This window comes from Castor canadensis, chromosome 15 (genome assembly GCF_047511655.1).
Source record: "Castor canadensis chromosome 15, mCasCan1.hap1v2, whole genome shotgun sequence".
NCBI lineage: Eukaryota > Metazoa > Chordata > Mammalia > Rodentia > Castoridae > Castor > Castor canadensis.
Window position 1 is genome coordinate 52,893,067 of NC_133400.1, and position 22,587 is coordinate 52,915,653.

Sequence of the window (22,587 nt, forward strand, 5' to 3'; positions counted from 1 at the left end):
GGGATCACAGTCCAAGGCCAACCCAGGGAAAATCGTGAGGCTCTATCTGAAAAATAAACTAAAGCAAAAAGGGATGGGGGCATGGCTCAAGAGGTAGACTATAGCAAGTGAAAGGCCCTGGGTTCAAAGTCCAGTAGAGGAAAAAAGAAGAAGGAGGAGAGGGAGGAGGACATGCTGGACTGAGTGTGCTCAGCTCCTTCCCTCAAACTTGACAATTGATACTTGGCCTCCATGGCTGGTGGGTGTGTGAAGGACTCTAGAGCATGACTCTAGACTCTATTCCACCAACAGGAAATAAGGGTTTCTCCCACAATGTGTTCCTAATGGAAAGAACCAAGATTCCCTCTCAAGCTTTTGTTAATCAGCTTTTCATTGCTGTAATGAAACGCCTAAGGGGCACTAACTTATTATACAAAGAAGAGACTTACTTAGTTTACAGTTGCAGAGGTTCAAGGGTTCACATCTGGTGATGGTCTTCTTGCTGGCATCAAGGTAGCACAGGTCTCGAGGTAGCACAGGGCATTACATGGCAAGTGACAAGGAACTTGCCTGTATATGTGTGTCTGTCTGGTCTCCCTCTTCTTATAAATTCAATAGGACTCAATCGTTAGGACTGCATCCTAATGACTTTATCTAATCCTCACTAATTTTCAAAGGCCTCATCTCTAAACACCCATAGTCAGATTAAGTCCCTGACCCCCTTTTATAAGTTTATTTTTGCAGTACTGGGGTTTCAACTGTAGACTTTGCACTTCCTAGGCAAGTACTCTACCACTTGAGCAGGCCATGACCCTCCATCCTCTTCATATGTCACAATGGAGATGGGGGTCAAATTTCAACACAGGAAGCTTTAGGGAACACTAAAACCGTATCCAAACCATGAACAGCTCCAGACCCCAAGTTCAGAATTCATTCCTCTATCATTATCCTCGTTTTCTTCTGACAGATAAAAGCAGGGGTTCTTTAGCAAGAAATTACAAAATTACGACACCATTGCAGGTATGCAAGGCTTGCAGTAAGAATCCCATGGATTGGATAACATCAGTGTGAGTACTTGGGCACTCTGAAGTAGATTCAGTTAACTGAGACTTGGGCAACGTTAGGGATTAGAGTTCTTGATCCAGTTACAAAGTGACTGGAGGGCATTTTCAGCCTCAACATGTCATTCCGCATCCCCACAGCACCTCCCTCCCAGCAATATCAACATACATCTCTGGTTCTTGAAACTAGTCCCCATTTCTTTGGCTCATAGCTCCTATTGCCCCCTCACTGGGAAACCCTCTTTCTTTACCATTGTGAGAGGGCGCCCCCCCGCCCACCCCGCTGCCCCAGTAACCTATTATGATTACACAGCTGTCATGGCCTCTGTCTTCTGAGAGACTCTGAAAAACCTTTGTTTGTACTGCAATCCAGGATATCTTCTCTCTAACTTGATGGCAAATTTATGTACAAAAGGAACCATGTCTTTCACTCTTCTCAGAATTGAACTAGAAGGAATCTTATGGTAAGAACTCACTGGCAAGTATAAAAATACCATAGAAATGCAAAGACCCAAACAAGGCTGCATAAAAATAGTGGTGAATAAAGCAGATGGTCCACCAAAATAGGACCATCTTTTTAAATTTTAATATGTGCTCCTTTATAGCAGATAAACCTTGACTTTTTCCCTGATGTCACAATTTAACACCCTCTCTCTAACACTAAAGTGTACAGATCACACCAAATTATTCTTCTGAAATAGGAGAAATATAGAAAGCTGAACTTGAGTTCTTAAAGAGACCAAAAGATTAAAACAAGAATGCTTATATGGCTGGAAGAAAAGAAACTGGTGGATGACAGTTTACTTGCCCTCACATTGGGATTGTTTTTATTTTTGTCAGGGGAGAATATGAAGGCAAACCAGCTTAAAAAGTACGTGAAAGAGCAAACAATGGACAGCGACTGCGATTATTTCCAGAGTACGAGTGAATGCTGTAGATATTCAACAGGGCTCTCTGAAGAAATAAAGCTAATAGAATGTGCATGGAGAGACAGAGAGAGAGAGTGAGACAGAGAGAGAGAGAGAGAGAGAGAGAGAGAGACCCATGTATGATCTTCAGGGTGATTTGGGAATTGGGAAACTGGAAGCACAGGAGAGGTGATAGTCTAAGTTAAAGTCTGATGGTTAACAAGCTCAAGCTCTAGAAGAACCAATGCTTCAGCTTTAGTTTAAAGGTAGGATAAAGCCAGTGTCCCAGTTTAAAGAGAGTCAGATGGGAGGAACTCTCTTACTCAGGTAAAGATCAGTCTTTTTATTTGTTTTAGGCCTTCAACTGATCAGATGGGCCCACCCAAATTAGGGAGGGCAATTTGCTCTATTTAGTCTACCAATTTAAATTTTAATCTCATCCAAATCACACTCATAGGAACCCAGAAGGATGTTTGACCGAGTATCTGGGCACCCCATGGCCCACTCAACTAGACACACAAAATTGTCAAACTATATTTTGAGTAAAGTCAAATTCACTTACTTCTCTACCTCATAAATAACAAATGTTTTCAGATTCTTTACAATTGCTATGCTCATTTGCATGTTTTCTTTCTTATGGCTTAAATCTGTGTTTTTCATTCACGTCTGATTTGTGGCAATGCTGATGGACAGAAGTTCCATTTCATTCTCATGTAAAATTATGGATTGAATTATTGAAATACAGATTTGATGACTCAGTAAACAGGCATTTAAGCTTAACTATTAAATTTTAAAGTGTTCCTAACTATCTCTACACCCTGTGTTGTGGGGCACACAAAGGCTGTTGTTTGTATTCAGTGGAGCAGGACATCCACAAACACATTTGTTTACCTTGAAAACACATTGTGGTCATGTAAATGTTAAAAAGTCATTTAGCAAAACACTTCACTTAGTAGATCCACATGAACACCCGTACACAGAAAATCTGATACAAGTGGCTATTTGTAGAAACATTCCTTTGGAAAATGACTTCTTAGGCTTGGTGGAGGCGGTAAAAAGGACATAGGAGATGAGACTTGACTCCCAATTCCTGCTCTGGTTTGAAACAGTTGTCTGACCTTGGGCAAATCATTTCATTTGCTTTATCTACAATGACTCTAAGGGTTTTTCCAGTTACAGAAATCTCTACTTTTACAAAATAAAAGGATATTTCTTCTTCCTTATCATGGTTATCATAGGAAATAAAAAGATTCCATGAATGGAAACAGGAAAACTGTGCATATCTGGAAAACACTGGAAATTCACACCATTTGGTCCCAAGTCAAGCGCATCATCTTTAAAAACACAATTTGAATTAGGTTTCATAGCATTTGATCAGAAAAATCTTTTTATTTTATCATTTTGAAGTTTGTGACATTCATTAATTGTGAGTTGTCATAGTCTTCCAGTGCTAAAATTTTTAATAGAACAATCCATATCCAAAGGTACTAGAATAAGTGAGAGCTTTTCTTAGCAGCACCTGAGAACCAAATCTATTTCATCCTACGGGAAGCTGGATTTGACAGCTAATGGATCTGTTTGTTCTAAAATTACAGTCTGTTCCAAGGCACTTTTTAAGGTTTCTATCGACTCCATTATGTGTGAGATGTATAAATATGTATTCATAGTTATTCACTTCTAAGGAAAAAGATACAAGCACAATTATATTTAGACAATAAGATATGATGTTTAAACAACATAGTTTAGTTTAAATTTTAGCTAATTAAGAAGTTTCAATACCCACTGACCTTTTAGATATATGTACATTTTCTATGTCTAAAAACAAAAGGAACTTCTACTACAACAGAATTATACATAATGTTGGAAGTAACAGCACCATCACAGCTTCTAATTATGTGCTACTAATTCCGCAGCAGCTGTGCTCAGATGTGCATCATTTCTTTTGAGGAGGTCTTGGGGACATTGGTTTCTTTTCTAGTCAGAGCCATGTTTGTGCCCCTGCAGGTACCTGCTGGCATTTGAATCTTGGACTCTGATTCAGCACTGTGCCTTAATTTACCCAACCCATTTTCAACCCCTCACCCAATTCTGTGATTCAATTAAATCTTTCAATATAAATTGACCAAGATAGCTCACTTGGTTTTTGTCATTTGTACAAAAAAATCCTTACTGCTGTATTGATATTTTACTCAAAGTATAGCTAGCTGCCTTTTGTTCCATCCCTTTATTCTTTATTCTCCAGCTAAGCTGGTAAATTATTACATGGCCGGAGTTCACTAGGCTCCAATAATCTTATTCCCTCCAGGTTACATAGGTGCCTTTTAAGCTTGACCTCAGAAAGTATTTGCCTTTATCTGGAATCAAGGTTTGTCAATAGTAAGGTGATTTGGGATAGAATAAGGGTGTGATCCTCCTTAAGGGAATTTGGTATACATGTGCAGGCTGCTCTGTTGAATAGGAGAATTTGTTTTCCTGTTTCTCTAAGCTGAGAACAAGTCTTGGAAGTCTCCTGGTGTCATGTGCTAGAGGAGTATAGGGAACCAACTCCTTACAAGCAGCAGGTAGCAAGGACAAGAAAACACTGGTGGAATCACAGGAGAGCAGCTGGAGGAAAGTGTGCTGTGGTTTCATGCTGGGTGATTGCCCTGGGATGGGATTGAATGGGGCCCAGGAGGGTGGTGAAGAGAGGAGCATTCTGTGAGATCAATGGCCTGTGGAGAGGCTTCTGGGGAGGAACACACAGAGTGGTAAGAGATGGGACCACCATATAGAGTGGGAGTGGTCTGATGATCTGTGAAATATCTTACTAAGAACTTAACTATAGAATGCATCTGACATAGAAATTTGAATGGAGAAAGCCTTTCATATAGATTTGCAGAAGAATCGTTTGATCAAAATGAGATTTATGTCAGATTGTTCTCCAGGTTCTGTAGGAAATCTGAGCAAATAGATGAGGTGAATGACAACCCCTGTCCCCCACACTCCAGATGAGAAAGTATTGCCAAAATTGCAGGGATACATTGGAAAGGATGAGCTGGAAGGATACAAATACAAGACCCAGCATTGACTTGCTTTGTCAGGAAGGGAGGAGGAGTCAGACAAGAGAAGGAGGTCAGGCCTGAGGTTGACTTAAAACTGAGGACCTCAAGGAGAAAAGCACCCAATACAGCTGTTTGAAAGTAGGAAGGAGGGAAGAGGGGAGAGGGAACCAGCACTGAATATTTTAGAAAAAAATGTGTATGATGCTTCAAAACTTGGTATCTTCTAAGATAAGAATTCCAAAAAAGGACAAGAATTCCCCTCCCCCTCACCCCCCACACTCAATAATGATCAGACCAAAGTACTGGGCACTAAGAGAATTAATTCCATCTGGCCTTAATCTAGGAAACAGCTACTCAAATCAGTAACTCATTAACAAAACCATTTTATGTATTCATTTTTTGTCAAGAAATTTATCTGAATATTCTTTCTACCTCTTGCTTTTTCTTTGGGGAGAGGAGAAGGGTTGTTTGAAAATTAAATAATTGGTTAGTAATGATGATTATGAATAATCATACACATAAATAAAACTTATCCTCACAATCTATAGAAACTCTCCTGAGTTTTAAGAAGGGGAAATAAATGTAAAATCCATTTACATTTTTCATATATGCAGAGTTAAGCATGAACATAACAGAGCATCAATCATAGATGTGACACCCAGTCTTGACATCAAGAAACTTTCTTGTCCTGCTGACCTCTGTTTTGTCAGTGGCCATGTTGTATGCCATGTGACCCAAGGGCATCCAGTAACCAGGCAGATGTTTGGAAACAAGTCTGTTCAGACAGAGAGCATGGTGATTAAGTTAACCAATGAAATTCTTTCTCTTGGAAATTTTGTTTCTTAGAAACTCAAAGTCCATTGAAACTATACCTCCTTGACTCCAAAGTTTGATCTTACCTGTCTAGTCTCTGCAGACAGTTAGACAGAAAGATTCCATAATTTCTCCTCTCCCTGACCTATAACAAGGTCAGGTCCCTAGACCAGCATCACTGGCAAAGGTGAGTTCACTGCTGTTGGAATAGCCCAGAATCAAAGTGCCACAGCCAAGAGCCAGATTTGTGGGATCCTTACCTCTTCTACTCTTTTCCCTCCCTCCATCTCCACAACTTCAAATAAAGTTTCTTGCTTAAAGAGTGTACACACACACACACACACACACACACACACACAAAAAAAAAATAACTACAACATCTAAGCATTCTTTACTGATGCAAATTTAAGAACACTGGCCATGACCCTTCTCTCCTCAATGTTGCCAATATCAGTCCCGGAATCAGAGGCACTGTCCTCCTGAATGTCATCAAGGAGAGAGGCCAGTTGTAGCTTGCAAACAGCTAGCTCTAAAGTGAAACACACTATTGTCTGTGGCCTTTTTAATGTAGTAATAGAAAGGGGCCTGTCGCCATCAACCACTCATTAGAGGAACAGTTCCCCTGATTGATGGTTCAAGATCCACCTCTTTCCAGTTATCCCAGGTATAATTTACTGATCTTGCTGTCAGCTCAGAGCAATCAGCTTTTTCCTCAAAAGGATCAAGCCTGCAGTGGCTGCCTTTGTCCAGCCATTCAGCCATCAGAGCATCTACTTCAGCTATCTTTACAGGCTTCATGGGTGAATTGCCTGGCTTGTACTACATGGCAGTTCTCTGATGCTGTTGTACTTTTAAAAAGAAAGAAAGAGACCCTTCATCCTGCCCCAGAAGGAGTGCACAGTGCCCTCTTGATTCAGGTGTCTGTCTTTTACTGTCCCAATCAGTCTGGTGTGTTGTGTGGTATGACAGTTACAAGGAGAAATCCCTGCAGAGCAGCTCTGAGGTGTGCGAGGAAATAAGCTGCAACACACACTGTCTGGTTGACCAGAGGGAGCTACTGTGATGGCAGACTGAAAAGATATGGAATGCAAAGCAAACTACAGTGAGATATCACATCACACTCACCTGGATAGCTTTTTCAACAGCAAAGCCACAGCAAATGTCAGAAGAATTTGGAGAAACTGGAATCCATGCTCGTTGCTGTGGGGATGAAAAATGACCCTGACACAGGGCAGATTCTCAAGAAGTTAAGCATAGAATTAGCATCTGATCTAGCAATTCCACTTCTGGGTGTATATCCCCAAAGAACAGAAGTAGTGACTCAAAACAGGTGTTTGATATCAATGTTCACAGAAGCATAATTCACAATGGCCAAAATGAAAGAAAAAAACCTCATGTACATCAACAGATGAATGAGTGAACAGGATGTAGTATGTATATGTATGTGTACACACACACACATATATATGTATGACAATAGGGACACACATCATTAGAGTCTAATGACTCTCTCTCTTTTATATATATATATTTACTCACATATAAATATATATGTGTATGTGTACATACACATATACATACAAATATATCTACATATATCTATGTGTGTACATATACATACATATATAGAAAGAGAGAATTATATATTATTCAGCCTTAAAAAGTAGTGCTGCAACATGGATGAACCTCAAAGACATTGTCCTAACTGAAATAAGTCAGATACAAAATGAGAAATATATTATTCTACTTATATGAGGCACTTAGAACAGGTAACTTTCTGGAGAGAAAATAGTTTTTCCAGGGGCCGAATTGTGGGAGTGTTGGGGAGTTATTGGTTAATAGATACAGAGTTTGTTCAGGATAATTAAAATTTTCTGGAACTGGACAGAGGTGATAGTTGTACAACACCAGGAATGTATTTAGTGTCACTGGAATGTACACTCAACATGGTAAAAATTAAAAAATTAAAAATAAATTTAATTTGCTCAATCCCTAACCAAAGTGGCACAGTTCCATCTACCATCTTCTACCAGGGTGTTTGTAAATATGTTGTTACATTCCAACAGAGAAAACTAGGCAGTCTGATTCTGGAAGACTGGTTTTGCTGGACATCCAGGCTGCCTTGCTTCACCATTATTAATAAACTCTGCAACTGCAAAGCCGTTACAGTTTTCCAAGTTCAGACAAATTCGCGTCCATTTTTCTTCCTGTCCTCCTGAGCAAGTGAGCTCTGCTGTAGGCTGCAAGCAAGTTCTTCTCTTCTCCCTGAGAAACCTTTCCGAATGAAAAAAACATGGTCCGGAGCCCTTCCACCTTCTCTGTGCTGCTGGTTCTCAGCAATCTATAGTGCCTCTTGCTGCATTCTGCCCTTTACAGCAGGCTGGCTTTGCTCATCTGCAGACTTTGATTCCTGTGAGGCTGGGGATTACAGGCTGTCTGTTAGTCCTGTCTCACCAGAGTTTAATTTAGATTCTAATGGTTAGCAGTGCTATGCTACCCAGAACTACACGTAGGTCCTCACATCGTCCAAGTTGCCCAGTGATAGTCCTTCACAGTGTCACCGCAAATCTAGGACAGGGATAGCCAAACAGCCCTGCAAGCTGTCCATCCCGTGTTGGAAAAGGGAAGCCCTGTTCCTCTAGCTGGTGGAGTGTTCCCCACAGTCCTGGGGCACTATGATGCTGACACACAGCTTAGCCATGGTTTCTGCAGGCAACAATGCCTGTACACTGTAAATCTGTTGACAGAATAAAAACACTGGTGTTCTCACTTTAGAAGGAAATAATTGTCAGATTTCTGTGTAGGTACTGTGTTACTCAGCTTTCCATCATGCTAGTGCAATACCTGAGATAATTAACTTGTAAAGAGAAGAGATTTAGTTTGGTTCATGGGGTTCTAGTCCATGATAATTAGTTCCATTGTTTTGAGTCTATGGCAGAACAAAAACACTCACCTCACAAGTCAGGGAGCAAAAGAGAGGAAGAGGAAGGAGCTGGGATCCCACTATCCTTTTTGAGGGGATGCCTCCAATGACCTAAAGACCTCCCACAAGGCCCCACCTCCCAAATTTTCCACCACCTCCCAATAACACCACCCTTGAGACCCATTCTCTTACCCATGGACCTTTAGAGGACATTCAAGATTCAAAATATAACATGCACCAAATACACAGAAAATTCCTGTTGAAACACATTTATAAATTAGAAGTGAAAACACTCATGCCCCAGGAAGCATCAGGCTCACCCTATTTGTCATCTCAGTCTAGATGATTGGAACAAGTGACAGAGCTTGGAAATAAGTGTTATAATATAATGAGAATACAATAGTGGCAGCTGAGGATAACAGAGCAGACACCGAGGTGGCAGCTTGTTTGTTTTGCACCTTCATTCTTTGGAGGGATTTCCTCCTCCCCACTATGGATATTAGGAAAACAAAAACAAAACATTCTAATTTCCAATGCTTTCTTCCTCTTCCTACTCACTTCAGCTACTTCCCTTGTGAATCTCTATAATCTGGTAGCATGATTCTGACAGGTTAGCATCTGTTTGTGTTTGGTGTGGCATTTCTGATGTGGTGCTGGCTTTACTTTAAGCAGGAATAATTATTTAGAACAAAAGTAGTTCACAAGAGTGGGTGAAGGGTAGAGCTTCGGATCAAAATCTAATAGTCAAGCACTCTCTCTTTAAACAACGTTTGGCCACTGTCATCGGTACCAACATAATATTAAATCAATTAGACCATTCTATGGAGTTGGGATAAAGCTATGGGAAGTTCATCAGATCTGAAGGCTTAATAAAAATAAAATGCCATTCTTAAAGAATCCAACTAAAAACATATTGGAAGCAATGTGTAAATAAGCTTGTATAATGTGGGGTTATTTGTTGTATTGGCAAGTATTACCAAAGCACACTCACTCCCTTTGGAGAGACAGAACAATGCCCAATCCATTCCATTCTGGATCCCAAAGTTTTCCCCCATGGAATAATATGATTCTTATAAATCTATGTAGATTTCTAGTTTGTGCAATTAGAATCTAATAAAGCAATTAAGCCCTTTAAAAACTAGTCTTCCATGGGAATGGAAAGGAAGTATTGCATCTTACATGAGAAAGCAGTCATGATGGGAGCTGTCCTGGCCAAAGTAAAGGGTGGTGGGTATGCATGGGTAACATACACTACAGCAGCCTCTTTTCAAGAGTCTAGTAACACCGTCAGTACCTTTTCTGGATTTTCCTTCCTTGTGGGCATCACTGACAGCTGGAGGTAAGCATAGCTGCAGATTCTGTCGCCTCTACCTGGAAATTGTTGCCATGGTACCTTCGAGTAGATGCAGACCTGTGCACCACCCTTGCACTGGCCCACCAATATGTGCAGGGAGGTAGTGTCAGCCTCAGAACAAATGGAAACCAGGCCCAGATAGTCAGGTTGGCTATTTTGAATGTTCAGGCAAGAGAATTTGGCCCGAACACAGACAGTACTTGAATTTGAGATCACTGAAACTTTCAGTGAGTTTATAAATGGCCACATTACATTCAGCCTGGCCCACTGCTTGCCTGGCATTCTCCTGTTAAATTTGGAAGAAAAGGCATCAAAGTACTGTCCTAACCATGAGTACAATGTGCATCAAATATCCAAAGGAAGAGTCATGCAAATGTATGACAGTCCTGTATGCCTCAAGGAACACTCTTCATTTAGTTTCCGATGAATACTTTGTCCACAGCATTTTAACATTTCCCACACATTTATTCATCTTTTCATCACTGGGCCCAAACTACTCTTAGATTTTCTCTCTTTCTTCACACACAGGTGTTGCATACACACATGTGGTGAGCAAGCACACGCATAACACAAATGCTCTTCTACCTCACATTTTATATTAGAGGTCTCTCATTGAGGTATTGTTTTGGAAACTTGTGCTGTCTGGGTTTCCTGGAAGAATGAAGATGACTAAATATTCCTACCTCTCAGAGTATGTTGACAAAACATTTTATGATATTTCAGTACATTTAAGGAGCTCTAATGCTTTGTTTTAACCTGAAAATGCACACACTCTTTGTAATACTATTATCTTATCATAAAAGAAGGAAGAAAGGGAGGGAAAGAGGGAGGGAGGGAGGGAGGAAGTAAACTACAATCTTAATTTCCAATTAAAAGCCTAAGTGAAATGGTCCTTCCTAAAATTCGTAGACCACATTATCTTTGTAACATTTTTCCTACAAAAATCAAACAGATATAGAAATAGCTTCTTCCCATGGTTTTCAACAAGGAGAGGCCTAGCCTATGCTCCTGAGTTATATTTAGTCCCCCAAAACTGAAGCTACATCCAGGTTGCAGAGTGCTATGATATGCCAGGTACTTCATGTTGCTCTCCTTTCCTCTCATGAACTTCAAGAAGACTGCAACATGAGAACAGCCAATGTTTATAGAACATTGACTCTATACTGAATGTTTTCATGCAATATCTTATTTAATCCTCAAATCCAGACTGTGCTTTGTTATGATATAAAGAAACTGAGGCTCAGACAATTAACTTGATTTGCCTAAAGAACACAACACATGACAGCATTGAGAGCTAACCCAAGTCGGACTCCAGAGCTGTGTTTTTCTCCCTCAAGGTTGTTCACCTCCTGATAAGCAGGGAAATACTTTTCTCTGAATACATTCAGCTCCCCAGTTGGGGAAGCCAATGCTTTGTGGTTAGGAAGCTCTACAGAGTGAGAGAACAGGGACTATTATGGTATTCCTAAGAGTACCTCACAGTATCAGGCTATTATTGGGATTGTTCACAAGTCATGGCTTGCAAACTTTGGGGCACATCGGAATTAGAGAATTTGTTTAAAAATGCAGATTTCTGGGCCCCGCTCTAACCAATATTTTTTCCAAATAGTACAGAAATGTACTATTGCTTTAATAGGTTCAGACTATGACATTTCTAGTCTTAATGGTTTATCTTGTGAATGGCAGGTGTCATCAAGCATCTTGCCACTAGGAAACTTACAATTTGGTGTGATAAGCAAGATATTTATGCAAACAGATATGCAGTATGTGGAATGGCATGCACTTGTGTTGAGATTTTAGTAGAAACTGCGCGAATGTAGCAGGGAAACAGAATAAATCATGTAACCTGGAAAATGGGGATGTTAAATAAACGTGCATCACTGAGTAGCAGTGGGTATTAACTGTGAGCTAAAGATGTTTCATGGCCTTTAATTTAAATGCCAAGTAAGCACTTCCAATGTGAGCCTCAGGTCATTTGCTTTTATGAGGAAGAGAATATTCTGTTTTTCCAAAGCAATGATGCATTAGTGTCTGTGGGATTCCTTTTATTGTCTCTATATTAGCGTTTAAAATCTACATGCAAAAAGAAATCTATGTGGTGACTCACATCCATAGTCCTTGCCACTGGGAGGCTGAGATCTGGAGGACTGTGGTTCATGACCAGCCTGGCAAGTTCTCAACTCTAACAAGTTCTCAACCCCATCTCAATCAATATCTGGTCGTTGTAGTGTGTCTATCACTCCATGCCATGTGGGAGACAGAGATTAGGAGGATGACAGTTCCAGGCCTGCTGGAGCAAAAAATTTGGGAGACCCCATTTCAATGGAAAAAAGCTGGGTGTGGTATTATGTGCCTATCATCCCAGTGATAGCAAGAAGTCTAAAATAGGAGAAACACAGTCCAGGCTGGCCTGGACAAAAAGTGAGACCCTACCTCTAAAATAGCCAGAGCAAAAGGGTTGGAGGTATACACAGTAGTAGAGTATCTTTCTAGCCAAATACTGAAGCCCTGAGTTCAAACCCCAGTACCACCAAAAAAAAAAATCTATCTTTTGACTTTTAAATATATTTCCTTAAATATAATTATTAACATCTTAAAATGGTATATCAGGTAGCTAAAAATTGCCTTTACTTTCCTTTAAGTACTTTATCATTAAAAGATTGAGTTCTCACAGCCCTCATTTTGTCACCATCTCTGGAAGTTATTTGTGTGCCCAGGGCCCTATTCTTGTTACATTTGATTAGGGAAAATGGAACAGTAAGAACAGTATTGGGCATAATATTGGAACAATGCATTGTGAAGTAGCAGCAAAGAATTAGTAACTGAAAGTGTTCTACATCTTACAAGTCTTTTAAGATAGAAAATCCATCATAATCCCATATGCGCCTACTGATACACAGTAGCCCCTGATATAGCAAACAAGTGGCTCAATAACCATGAATGAAGCAATGTTCCCTCAAAAAGATAATTGTGTTTATGAATGGCATCTGTTCAAATAACTTAGAATGCTATAGTTCTGGAGTATGCTGTGTAAGGAGGGAAAAAGAAATACAGTGGATTTAATACTACATCTGTGACTAGTTAGTTATGGCTACCTCTAGGTATTTGGTGGTTTCAGCAAAAGTTCTAATTCATATTCCAGATATCAATAACTATAGGGAAGACTGTAAAACTACATAGACAAAAGATTTGATACACCCACTAGTTTAAGAAAACTGAAAAGTGAACGCAGCTCCCTGCTGACCTGAAAATTGCATTCAGTGCATCATTTCATGAGGTATCTATGGGTATCTATGCACAGATGGAGGCTTTGTATAGAAATGAGGTATCCTGCAGGTCCTTATCAATGCTGATTGCAAAAAATGCACTAGATTGTCAGGAGAGCACGGGAAGGACATAGCAAAGGAAACATTGCTACAGTTACCCAGGAGCTTGGAGACACTAATTATTACAGCTAGATAAGACACTGGGTTTGGATTGTCGCTGTTACTTTTCAACTATGGCTGTTGAAGGCTGACTTTTATTTGATTTAATACTTTTGCTCAGACATATTTCATGTCTATTAATTTCCTTTCTACAAATCACTAATTATTCTCTTCAGGCTTGCTTTTTTTTTTTACATGTTTTGATATTATTTGCCTTTGGAAAATTTGAATTTTTTATTAAACAGAATATACAAACAGCATGTAATCTGGTTGGCATAGGTAGCTAGGTATGTAAGAAGCTAATGAGTAGAGTTTTAGGAGGATAAGCTTGGTAGAGCCTAGAAAAAAGCAAAAATAATATACCAGACAAATTTAAAATGAATTGATAAAGAATTCAAAATCTAGACATTTTCTAAAAGAGCTAGCCATTTTCTCTTTTTTCTTTTGGTAAACTGATTGGTGCCTACGTCTTTATTTATGACTTCTTGTTGTTGGTGGTAATGATGATGATAATGGTATGTGTGTGTGTTTGTGTGTGTGTGTGTGTTTGTGTGTGTGTGTGTGTATTGGGAGATGAAACAAAGGCCTTACATGTGTTAAGCAGGTACTGTATCACAGAGCTACACATCCAGCCTTTGTTCTGCATTTATAAGCTTTTTTTTGGTGGTACTGGGGTTTGAACTCAGGACCTTGCACTTGCTAGGCAGGCATTCTACAACTTGAGCTACACCTCCAGCCCCTGGGTTTTAATTTACAATGGTGACACTGCTTGATACATACCATTCAGGTATTTAATGTATATATAATAAGTTTACAAGTTGAGTTTTAGGACAGTAAGCTGGGTTTAACGTAACTTACTCATCTGTGTTCTTCCAGAATGCAGAAAAAGCAAAAATCACATCAATGGTCAATGCCATCTGAAGAAAACACTTAGGAGACAGGCATAACATACCATGCAGGACAATGGGAGAAGCTTTAGGGTTGGTCAGGATGCAGAAGAAGCAAGGGGAAGGCCTAGCCCTCAGCCTTAATTTGGGTATGCTCCTGATAGGTAAGACCAGGCAAGGGATACAGCCAAGGATTGGTTAGTTTGCATAATTTGGGGGAGACTTGTGGCATAGTTGTCCCTAATTAGTCTGTATGTGGCCCTAGATTGATTAGGTGCAGGAAACATGTAGGCACAGTGTGTGAGGGTTAGAAAAGAAGGTGGCTCTGATCACAGGGGCAGTATAAACAACTGTGGCAATCAGTTTGGCCCTGTGACTAATGGATGTCAAATACACAAATACAGAACCTAAGGAAGTACTGTTAGGGCAAAGACAAACAATCCCTTCCACCAGGAACTCAGAATCTAGTAGCTAAATCAAGTATTTATGCTGATAAAGTAAATCCAAAATATGAATGATGCTGCTATACTAGCAGCTTGTTATGGCTTGGGCCTCAAATGTCCCCCAAAGGCTCATATGCTAATGGCTTGGTCACCAGCTCACGCTACTGCTAAAGGGTGGACCCTTTAGCAGGTGGAGCCTTGTAAAGGAAGTTAAGAAACTGAAGGTGTGCCCTTGTAGTGGGTACTGGAGCCCTGGCTCCTCCTGGCTTTTTGCTTCCTGGCCAGCATGAAGTGAACAGCATTGCTCCACCATGCACTCTCCGCCATGATGTTCTGCCTTGCCACAGGCCAAGAAGCAACAGAGCCAATTGATGATCTGAAACCTCTGAAACTGTAAGCCAAAACAAATCTTTCCTTCTTATAAATCGATTATCTCAAATATTTTCCACAGTGACAGAGAACTGACTAACACCCAGTTCAAACAAAAGATGATGGACGTTTTAGAGAGATAAGCAAGGGAACAGAAAGTTTTCTTTCTTTAATACCCTCTTCAATATTGAACTAGAATAACTACTTCAAAATCATACAAACCTGGGGCTGGATGTGTGGCTCAAGTGATGGAGAGCTTGCCTAGAAAGTGCAAAGTCCTGAGTTCAAACTCCAGTATCATAAAAAAAAATGTAAGAAAATGGACTGGGGTATGGCTCAAGTGGTAGAGTGCTGGCCTAGTTAGCCGTGAATTCAAGCCCCAGTGCCACCTCCTCCCCCACCCCCCACCAAATCATATAGCCTTGTTAATAAATGCTACCCAGTGCACATGGAAGGACATAAGTCAAGGCCTTACCCAGTGCCTGGCCCATAAGAAAGGTTAAAGGAAAGAAGTTCTTATATCTCCCTCCCACCTTGATGTCATTTTTGTCTTGCCATACATCATTGAATTAATGACAGCCTGACGTCATTCTTTTACTAAATAGAAGTATTCTTTGTTTGCAATTAATATTGGTAGACAGTTTGGCTCATAGTTGTTCATGATTCTTTGTAGATTTGTTTGTTCGCAGGGCCTTGCACATACTAGACAAGTACTCTACCACTGAGCTACACCCCCACCCCAGTTGTTCGCATACTTTCCATTTCAAAAGAAAGTCACACAGAGTTAAAAAAAAAACAAAACCTGGGTTAATTTTGAGTGATTCTTGATAAGTTGGTGTGTGATGGGGGAGAGGCAGCCTAGAGGTGCCCAGATCTGGACCTCTGTGGTGATGGTCACATCTCTTTCTGCTAGAACCACATTGGCATTTCCCTGTTCCAGTGGGACCTCATCCAGGCACTGCCATTCCTGGAGGGCATTACCACTTGAGGGTTTCCTTATGAATCTGGCAAAGAATTATAGAGCACAGGCTCAGGATGCTTGGAATGTCCTGTCTACCACTAGCAAAAGCAATCCTTTCCAATGAGGAGTGGTAACAGGGTTTGGGAGAGAGACAGAGAAGCTGTTTCCCATTAATTTATAACCTTTTGTAGGAAAAAGCTGAGACAAAGATAGTCTATAATTAAAAATTATTTTTCTCATGCAATAACCATGGAGATTCAATTTCCATGGAGTAAAAGTATATGATTTAAAATGTTTACATTTTTCTTAGTCCCTAGGGTTGTAAATTTTGTTTCAGTGCCAAATCCTCTAAGCAAACAGCCATCAAACATCTAATACACTTGATGCACAAAGGCCATTGCTGAGTTAGTCTGTATCATGATACAATGATATCCATGGCTACTGTGTTTTCATGTATATTAAACGCCAATCATTCTGTTCCGCTCTCAACAAACATTATTTCCAATTTTTGTGCTCTATCCTTACTTCTTAAACTTTACTGTGTGCAATAATCATCACAACATTTATGTGAAGAACAGATCCCATGAACTCAACCATACAAATCAGAAATTCTGATTATGCCTATGGTTAATGAAGCCCAAGCATCTATTAGTCAACCCCTCTCACTAGGTCAGGGCTTAAAATAATTAGGCAGTATAGCCTCTGAGTTACGATAAAGTCTGTCAGTATTTAAAACCAGATTTTATTAGTATATGTTGATATAAGACTCTTGCTAGTTTTTGTATAACCATCATTGTTTGACCTTCCAGAACGAGTCAACAAGAAGGAATCAAGTTTTTATCAAGAATATTAATCTTTTTTTAAAAACAAATATGAGAACTGGTAGTGTTTTTACAGACCACGGGGGGAAAGTCAAAGAATATCTAAGTCAGCTAAAGGAAACTTTACAATCTTCAAAGACCAGCCCTAAAGGAAGGAGAGAGGTGGGTTGTTCTAGGTCTTTGCAAAGGCAGTAGGTTAAAGAAACAAGGGCTTTGTCTTTTTTCCTTAAGCAGGCTCTTAAGCATTCTTTCTCTGGTCATTGCACATCTGCCCCATGAGTCAGTAATCCCAGTTCCTTCCTGAGTCTGTAAAATCCCTTGTCCAGGACTCAGGAGAAGGCGGGGACATTGGGCATCCGGGGCTGGGTCCCAGCCCATGTTCTTGAGGCTTTGTGAGACTTCTAACAGCATCATGCTACAAGTTGTTTTGCATCATGTTTTACGTTTTACATCATATAAACAATAGGTATTTTCTCCTGTGTTCTAACCCCCCAGCATCAAGTAGGTGGGAGAAGTTGCAGGAAAGCAGGTGGCAACTGGGAAATTAGGAGGTTAGGAAAAGGAATGTTATTCCCCTGTAGGTCAAAACACAATGTACACAGGTGTTTTTTGAGTTACCAAGACCTGACTTAGGAAGAAATGCCATCTTGTATAAAACCATAATCACAAACATATGTTATATATGCATATGTGTGTGTATGTGTATATGTGTGTATATATACACACAGATACTTATTTATATGTCTGTTTTCCCCTATCTCCTATCCACCATCCCATGTGTGTACACTGGAAACCAGTATGGAAACTAGCCAAATGGATTGTTCTCACTACCTTTCATCTTCATTTGTCTTCTTACACGTATAATTCGGACAATCACCAATACATCCCCATGCATCTTTTCAGCCTTACCCTCCTTTCTCTCATAATTCTATTCCCAGATCTTTAGATCTTCTGTCCATGATGCCCAGCACCAGCACCATTTTCTCTCCTAATTTTTTTCCATTCTGTTTCTTCATTGGAAATGGCCTTAGTCATGGCTGGAAAACATTGCGGTAGGGCTAGTGACACATCTGTGCTGAGCAAACAGAGAAGCCAAACGTTTTGAAATGAGGACATCATGATAAAGAGCCAGGGCCAAGAAACCACAAAAATCTTTGAAATTATTTTGTCATCTTTTTTTGAATCTCCTGTATCTCTACCTCATTACCTTCCTCCAATTAAATCTGTCTTGTCAGCTTTTCTGCTAAAACACAATTTCTTATCAAGCTTTATTTTGTTTAGCTTCTTTCCTAAGTATTGTATCAATGTTATCTTCTGTTATTCTACAGGATTTTAGATACATTATAAAACTTCTACGGGTTTGACCCAAAACCCCAACAATATGACATTGTTGTAGGACTAAACAATTCCTAATCTCAGTTTACTAATTGATAAATGGTCTTCCAGGAACATTTGGCTCTGTGTGTGTCTGACATATAAATAAGCAGGTATACCTACTATATGTAGGTATATACATATAGTATATGTATTTTATACATTCACATATCCATGGATATACACATGCTTGTGATTATGTTTTTGGAAAACAGTCACATATAGGTGCCCCACAATAACAAAAGTTATTTCATTGAGTTGGCAAACTGAGGATGTCATTGAAGAAACCCATCCTTGGAAGACACCAAAAAGTAATAAAATAACTGTTAAATACTGACTTGACAACCCCCAAAAGTCTTCTGTGTTTCATTTTCCTTTAAAATTTTTTCCCATCCAATTTCCCCAGTCTGGGGATTATGTTTGTGTCTCTGCTTAGTCACTGCCCACCTGTTCTTTAGGGTGCTCCCCACAGTTTTCCTGGTGGTTCCAGCCCAAACTGTACCATTTTCTGAAACCTGAATTATGCCAAGTGCTAAGCAGGTATTATTTAATTCTCATACTCTCCCATGAGGTGAACCCTGCCACCCCTATTTTATTAGAGAGGAAACTGAGGCTAACAGAAGTGATATAACCAGAAAGTGGCAAAATCAGCCAAGATTGGGACCCAGCTACCTGCTTCTTGAGCCTCTGATGATGCTATCTGCTCCCACCTCCCCTAACTGGCTTCCTTGGATGTCCTGTTGACAATACAGCACTTGGTTATACTGTTTTCTTTTCTAGCATTAGTGTGTTTGGGTTTTTTGTTCTCTATTAGATTATATAGTGTTTAGTGTTTTTGATTAGGTTATACATCCCTCTGAGGAGCATATAAAGGCTCAGACATGAAGAGAGTATAAATGTCTTTAGTCATTAATGGTGTCAGGATAGCAAGCACGGTCCTACAAACATGGTGGGGTTAAATGACTTTCTGAGGATTCAGTGGGGTGTGCAATAGCTTTTGTCTGGTGAACTCAATTTAGCCAACACTCCTTGCTTCGCTCCAACTTCTCAGCAAAGTTTAACATGTTATGTCTTTTCTCTGCCCTCCAAAGTCTGAGAAACTTTGCTCCTGCACAGATCTGGGAAGCAGTCTAATCTTTCTGCCTCTCTGTGGCTGCAAGGGAAACTTGGAGTGGGGTTGGGGTCAGGAATGTTCAGGCTAGTGTGAACTCTCCCACTGACCTTCTCCTGTTCTCCCACCCCAGCCTTTTGGCAAATCCCACTTCAGGCTTCGGTTTCCTCACCTGCCATCAGAGGATGGACCAGTTGACCTCCAAGGTTTCTTCCAGGGCCACAGCTAAGGCTCTAAGATGTTGTTTAAAGAAGTAAATCCCAAATATTAAGCTGTTGTCACCACTACTGTTTCTGCTTTCCATGCCATCACTGTGTTGTGTGTTGTATGTGTGTGTGTGTGTGTGTGTGTGTGTGTGTGTGTACGTGCACTGTTTGTGTGACTTACAGGAATGGTTTGTGTGCATCAGTGTGTGTATAGATCTGTACGTGCTCCTGAGTTATCTGTATATGTGGGCATTCGCCCAGGGTTGACATGTCCCAAACGCTAGTGACACGTTAAGAAGGGAAAGGGTGGTCAGCCCACCTGTGCCTTCCACGCAACTCTCCCTGTCTCTGAGGCTCGCGCACCGCCCCCTGCCCTGGTGCCGCCCTGTGGCGCTAAGAACCTAAGCTTGACTGTGGCCAGGGATGTGGGCGGGGCGAACGCGGGCGGTGGGCGGGGCGAACGCGGGCGGTGGGCGGGGCGAGCGGCTGCGCTCCGGGCATGCTCGGCCAGGGCGGCTGCTGCCTGGGCGGGTGGCGCTGGTCCCCGGCCGGCCCGAGCGGCGGCGGCGGCGGCGGCGCAGGTCAGCATGAGGGAGCCACTCGGTAAGTCCCGGCGTCTGCCGCGCTCCTGACACCCGCTATTTGGCTCCCTCCCGCGGCGCTTAGCGGGCCTCTCCCTCAGCCTCCCGCGCTCGCCCCCCAACTTCTTCTGCCGGGACGTTGCTCCGGTCCCTTCCCTAGCTCTAGGAGATGTCCGCACCCCTGGTCGCAGCCCCGCCCGAGCCCCCGCGAGGTGTCCAGCCCGCAGCTTAGCCGCACGGCGGGCCCCATGCCCGCAGCCTGGGGTTGGGGGGCGCCTGCGAGCCTGGAGGGTCCCCGCCCCTCAGGTGCCCAGCCCACGCGCGGGGCTCCCTGGGTGGGTCCGGGCGGCGGCTGGCGTTAGCGCCGTGGCGCCTGGGGGCGCGGGAATGTCCCAGTCCCTCGCCATCCTTCCCGCGTTGTCCTCCACGCCGGGGTTCAGCCAACCTCCTTTCTCGGCCGCGCCCCCAAGCCCCGTGGACACCCCACCCCACCCGAAGAACTGACAGCCTCAGGGGTCCCCGGTTCTCGGAGCGCCCCTCGCAGTCGGGACTGCAGGCGGGACGTTGGGAGCTCGCCCCGGCTCTCCGCTCTCTACTCGGGTCTCCGCCCCAGTGTCGCGCGCCCGTAGCGCCGCGCCGCGCCGCACCGCACCGCACAGACCCGCTGCGGATTAAGGCGCTAATCAGCGCTACCTCCCAGCTAGTGCTCATGGCGTGCGAGGTGGAAAGTGTTGCCTGTAAATCTCCTTAATCGGCTCCTGGGTGGGATCTGGAGCCCGCCCGTCTGGGTCTCTGCACCCAGATCTCCGCTAGCACCCCTGACCCCACCACACCCCCAGTTGCAGTCAGTTTACTCCCAGATGCGGGGGTCTCAGCGTCTAGGTGTCCTGAGCACAGTGCTGCTGAGCACCCACAGCTAAAAGCCGCTCTTGCTGCTTGTCACTCACGGGCCAAAGAAGCCGAGTGCCACGGATTCGTCTGGGGGTTTGAAAAAGAAGCTCTGATTTCACTAGTGAAAAAAAAAATAAAAGGGGAACTTATGCCAGCGCCACCTGGCCATGCTCCAGTCTTCACTCATCCACACTCTCTAGGAGCACAGGACTTTTATCTCCAGGTTCCCGCATCCCTCACCCCAGTCTGGATGCCTAGGTACCTGGCCTTGACTTCCAGAGAGGACTGAGCTGAGTGGACCACACAACCCCCCGGTTTTTCCTGTTGGTGACAGTTTAATGTGATGTTTGTCCACAGCTTTGTATTTTCCTTTGAGTTTTTGTGTTTTCAGACTTAAAAAGAGTAGACTCCCCAGGGATTTATTTGGGGGGAATGTTCGGATTCTTGGGAGGAAAGTGAGAGGTGGGATCCTGGCAACCAGAAATGCTTTGTCAAAAAAGAAAAGAAAAAAGCAGACTCAGTAGTGTAAAATGAATAGTCAGAGGCTGTGGAGGTAAAAGTTAGGAAAAAAAAATGCTTTATGTCAGGTGCTTTTAGAATTTAAAATGACTGAATTGAGACTGTAGCAAAGCAAGAACTGGAAATCATGGAGATTCTGTTTCACAGGGGTTGTGTTGGTTTCATTGTGAAATAAAAAGTTTGATAAATAGAGTTTGATAAATTCCTCTGGTTTTCCATAATAGTCTGTGGATTTGGACTTAATTGTTTAGCTTGATATTAAGTCTAATTCTCAGTCACCAGCTGAAGGAGCTTCCTGAAGGTCTTTCCCTGTTAACTCTAGACAGGCAGCATATACCAAACTTTCACTCCCTCTGGAGTGGGCAAGCAAATATTTGTTGACAGAGGCCTTTAATCTGTTGGGCCTTCCTCCTGCAAAATGTCACTCTCTGCCTTGGAGAGGGAAGGTCAGGGCCTTGGCAGGCCCCAGGGATTTAGGGGGACAGGGAGGGTGGAGGAAGCCTGATTCAGGAAAAAAAAAAAGTTTGTCTTCCATCTCCTTGGAACATACAATGCTTGTGTGGCCACGTGCTCTGAAGGGCTTGACAAGCTCATCAGAGTTATCTGATAGTTCATCTGAGAATTAGATTCCAGAGCCTGTGGTGTATTGTTCAGTAGCTATGGAATATAACTGGTGATCTGAGCTATACAAGGAAAATAGATAAGCACCAGTTTTTCGGTTTTTAAAAGAAGACAAACATGAAAAATTCTTGAGACCTACATTTTAAAATGCAATTTAAAGATGAATTCTTTCTTTATGCCAGTAAAGAAAGCCCAGGAGTTGGTGTCTCTTCCAAATCCTGCTTGTCCTGGCTAGGAGAACCCTCTAGTTTAGAAGAACAGTAAACACCCACCCTAGTAGGAGGCCCGAGTTTCCCTTT

General features: G+C 42.0%; 1 protein-coding gene across 5 annotated transcripts in view; it reads left to right on the plus strand.

Moving 5' to 3' along the window:
- Jcad (junctional cadherin 5 associated) overlaps window positions 1-22,587 on the plus strand; it is an 84,735-nt gene that overhangs the window by 19,998 nt on the left and 42,150 nt on the right. For 2 of the 5 annotated variants that reach the window (XM_074056157.1, XM_074056155.1), the window contains exon 1: window positions 20,162-20,279. The exons of 2 other annotated variants lie outside the window; for them this stretch is intronic. Coding sequence is in view for 1 of the 3 variants with exons in the window: in XM_074056158.1 (XP_073912259.1) it covers window positions 20,176-20,279 (104 nt within the window). In the remaining 2 variants the exon portion in view is untranslated. Of the gene's footprint in view, window positions 1-20,153; window positions 20,280-22,587 lie in introns of those variants that run through there. One more of the 5 variants, XM_074056158.1, reaches the window with a different exon arrangement.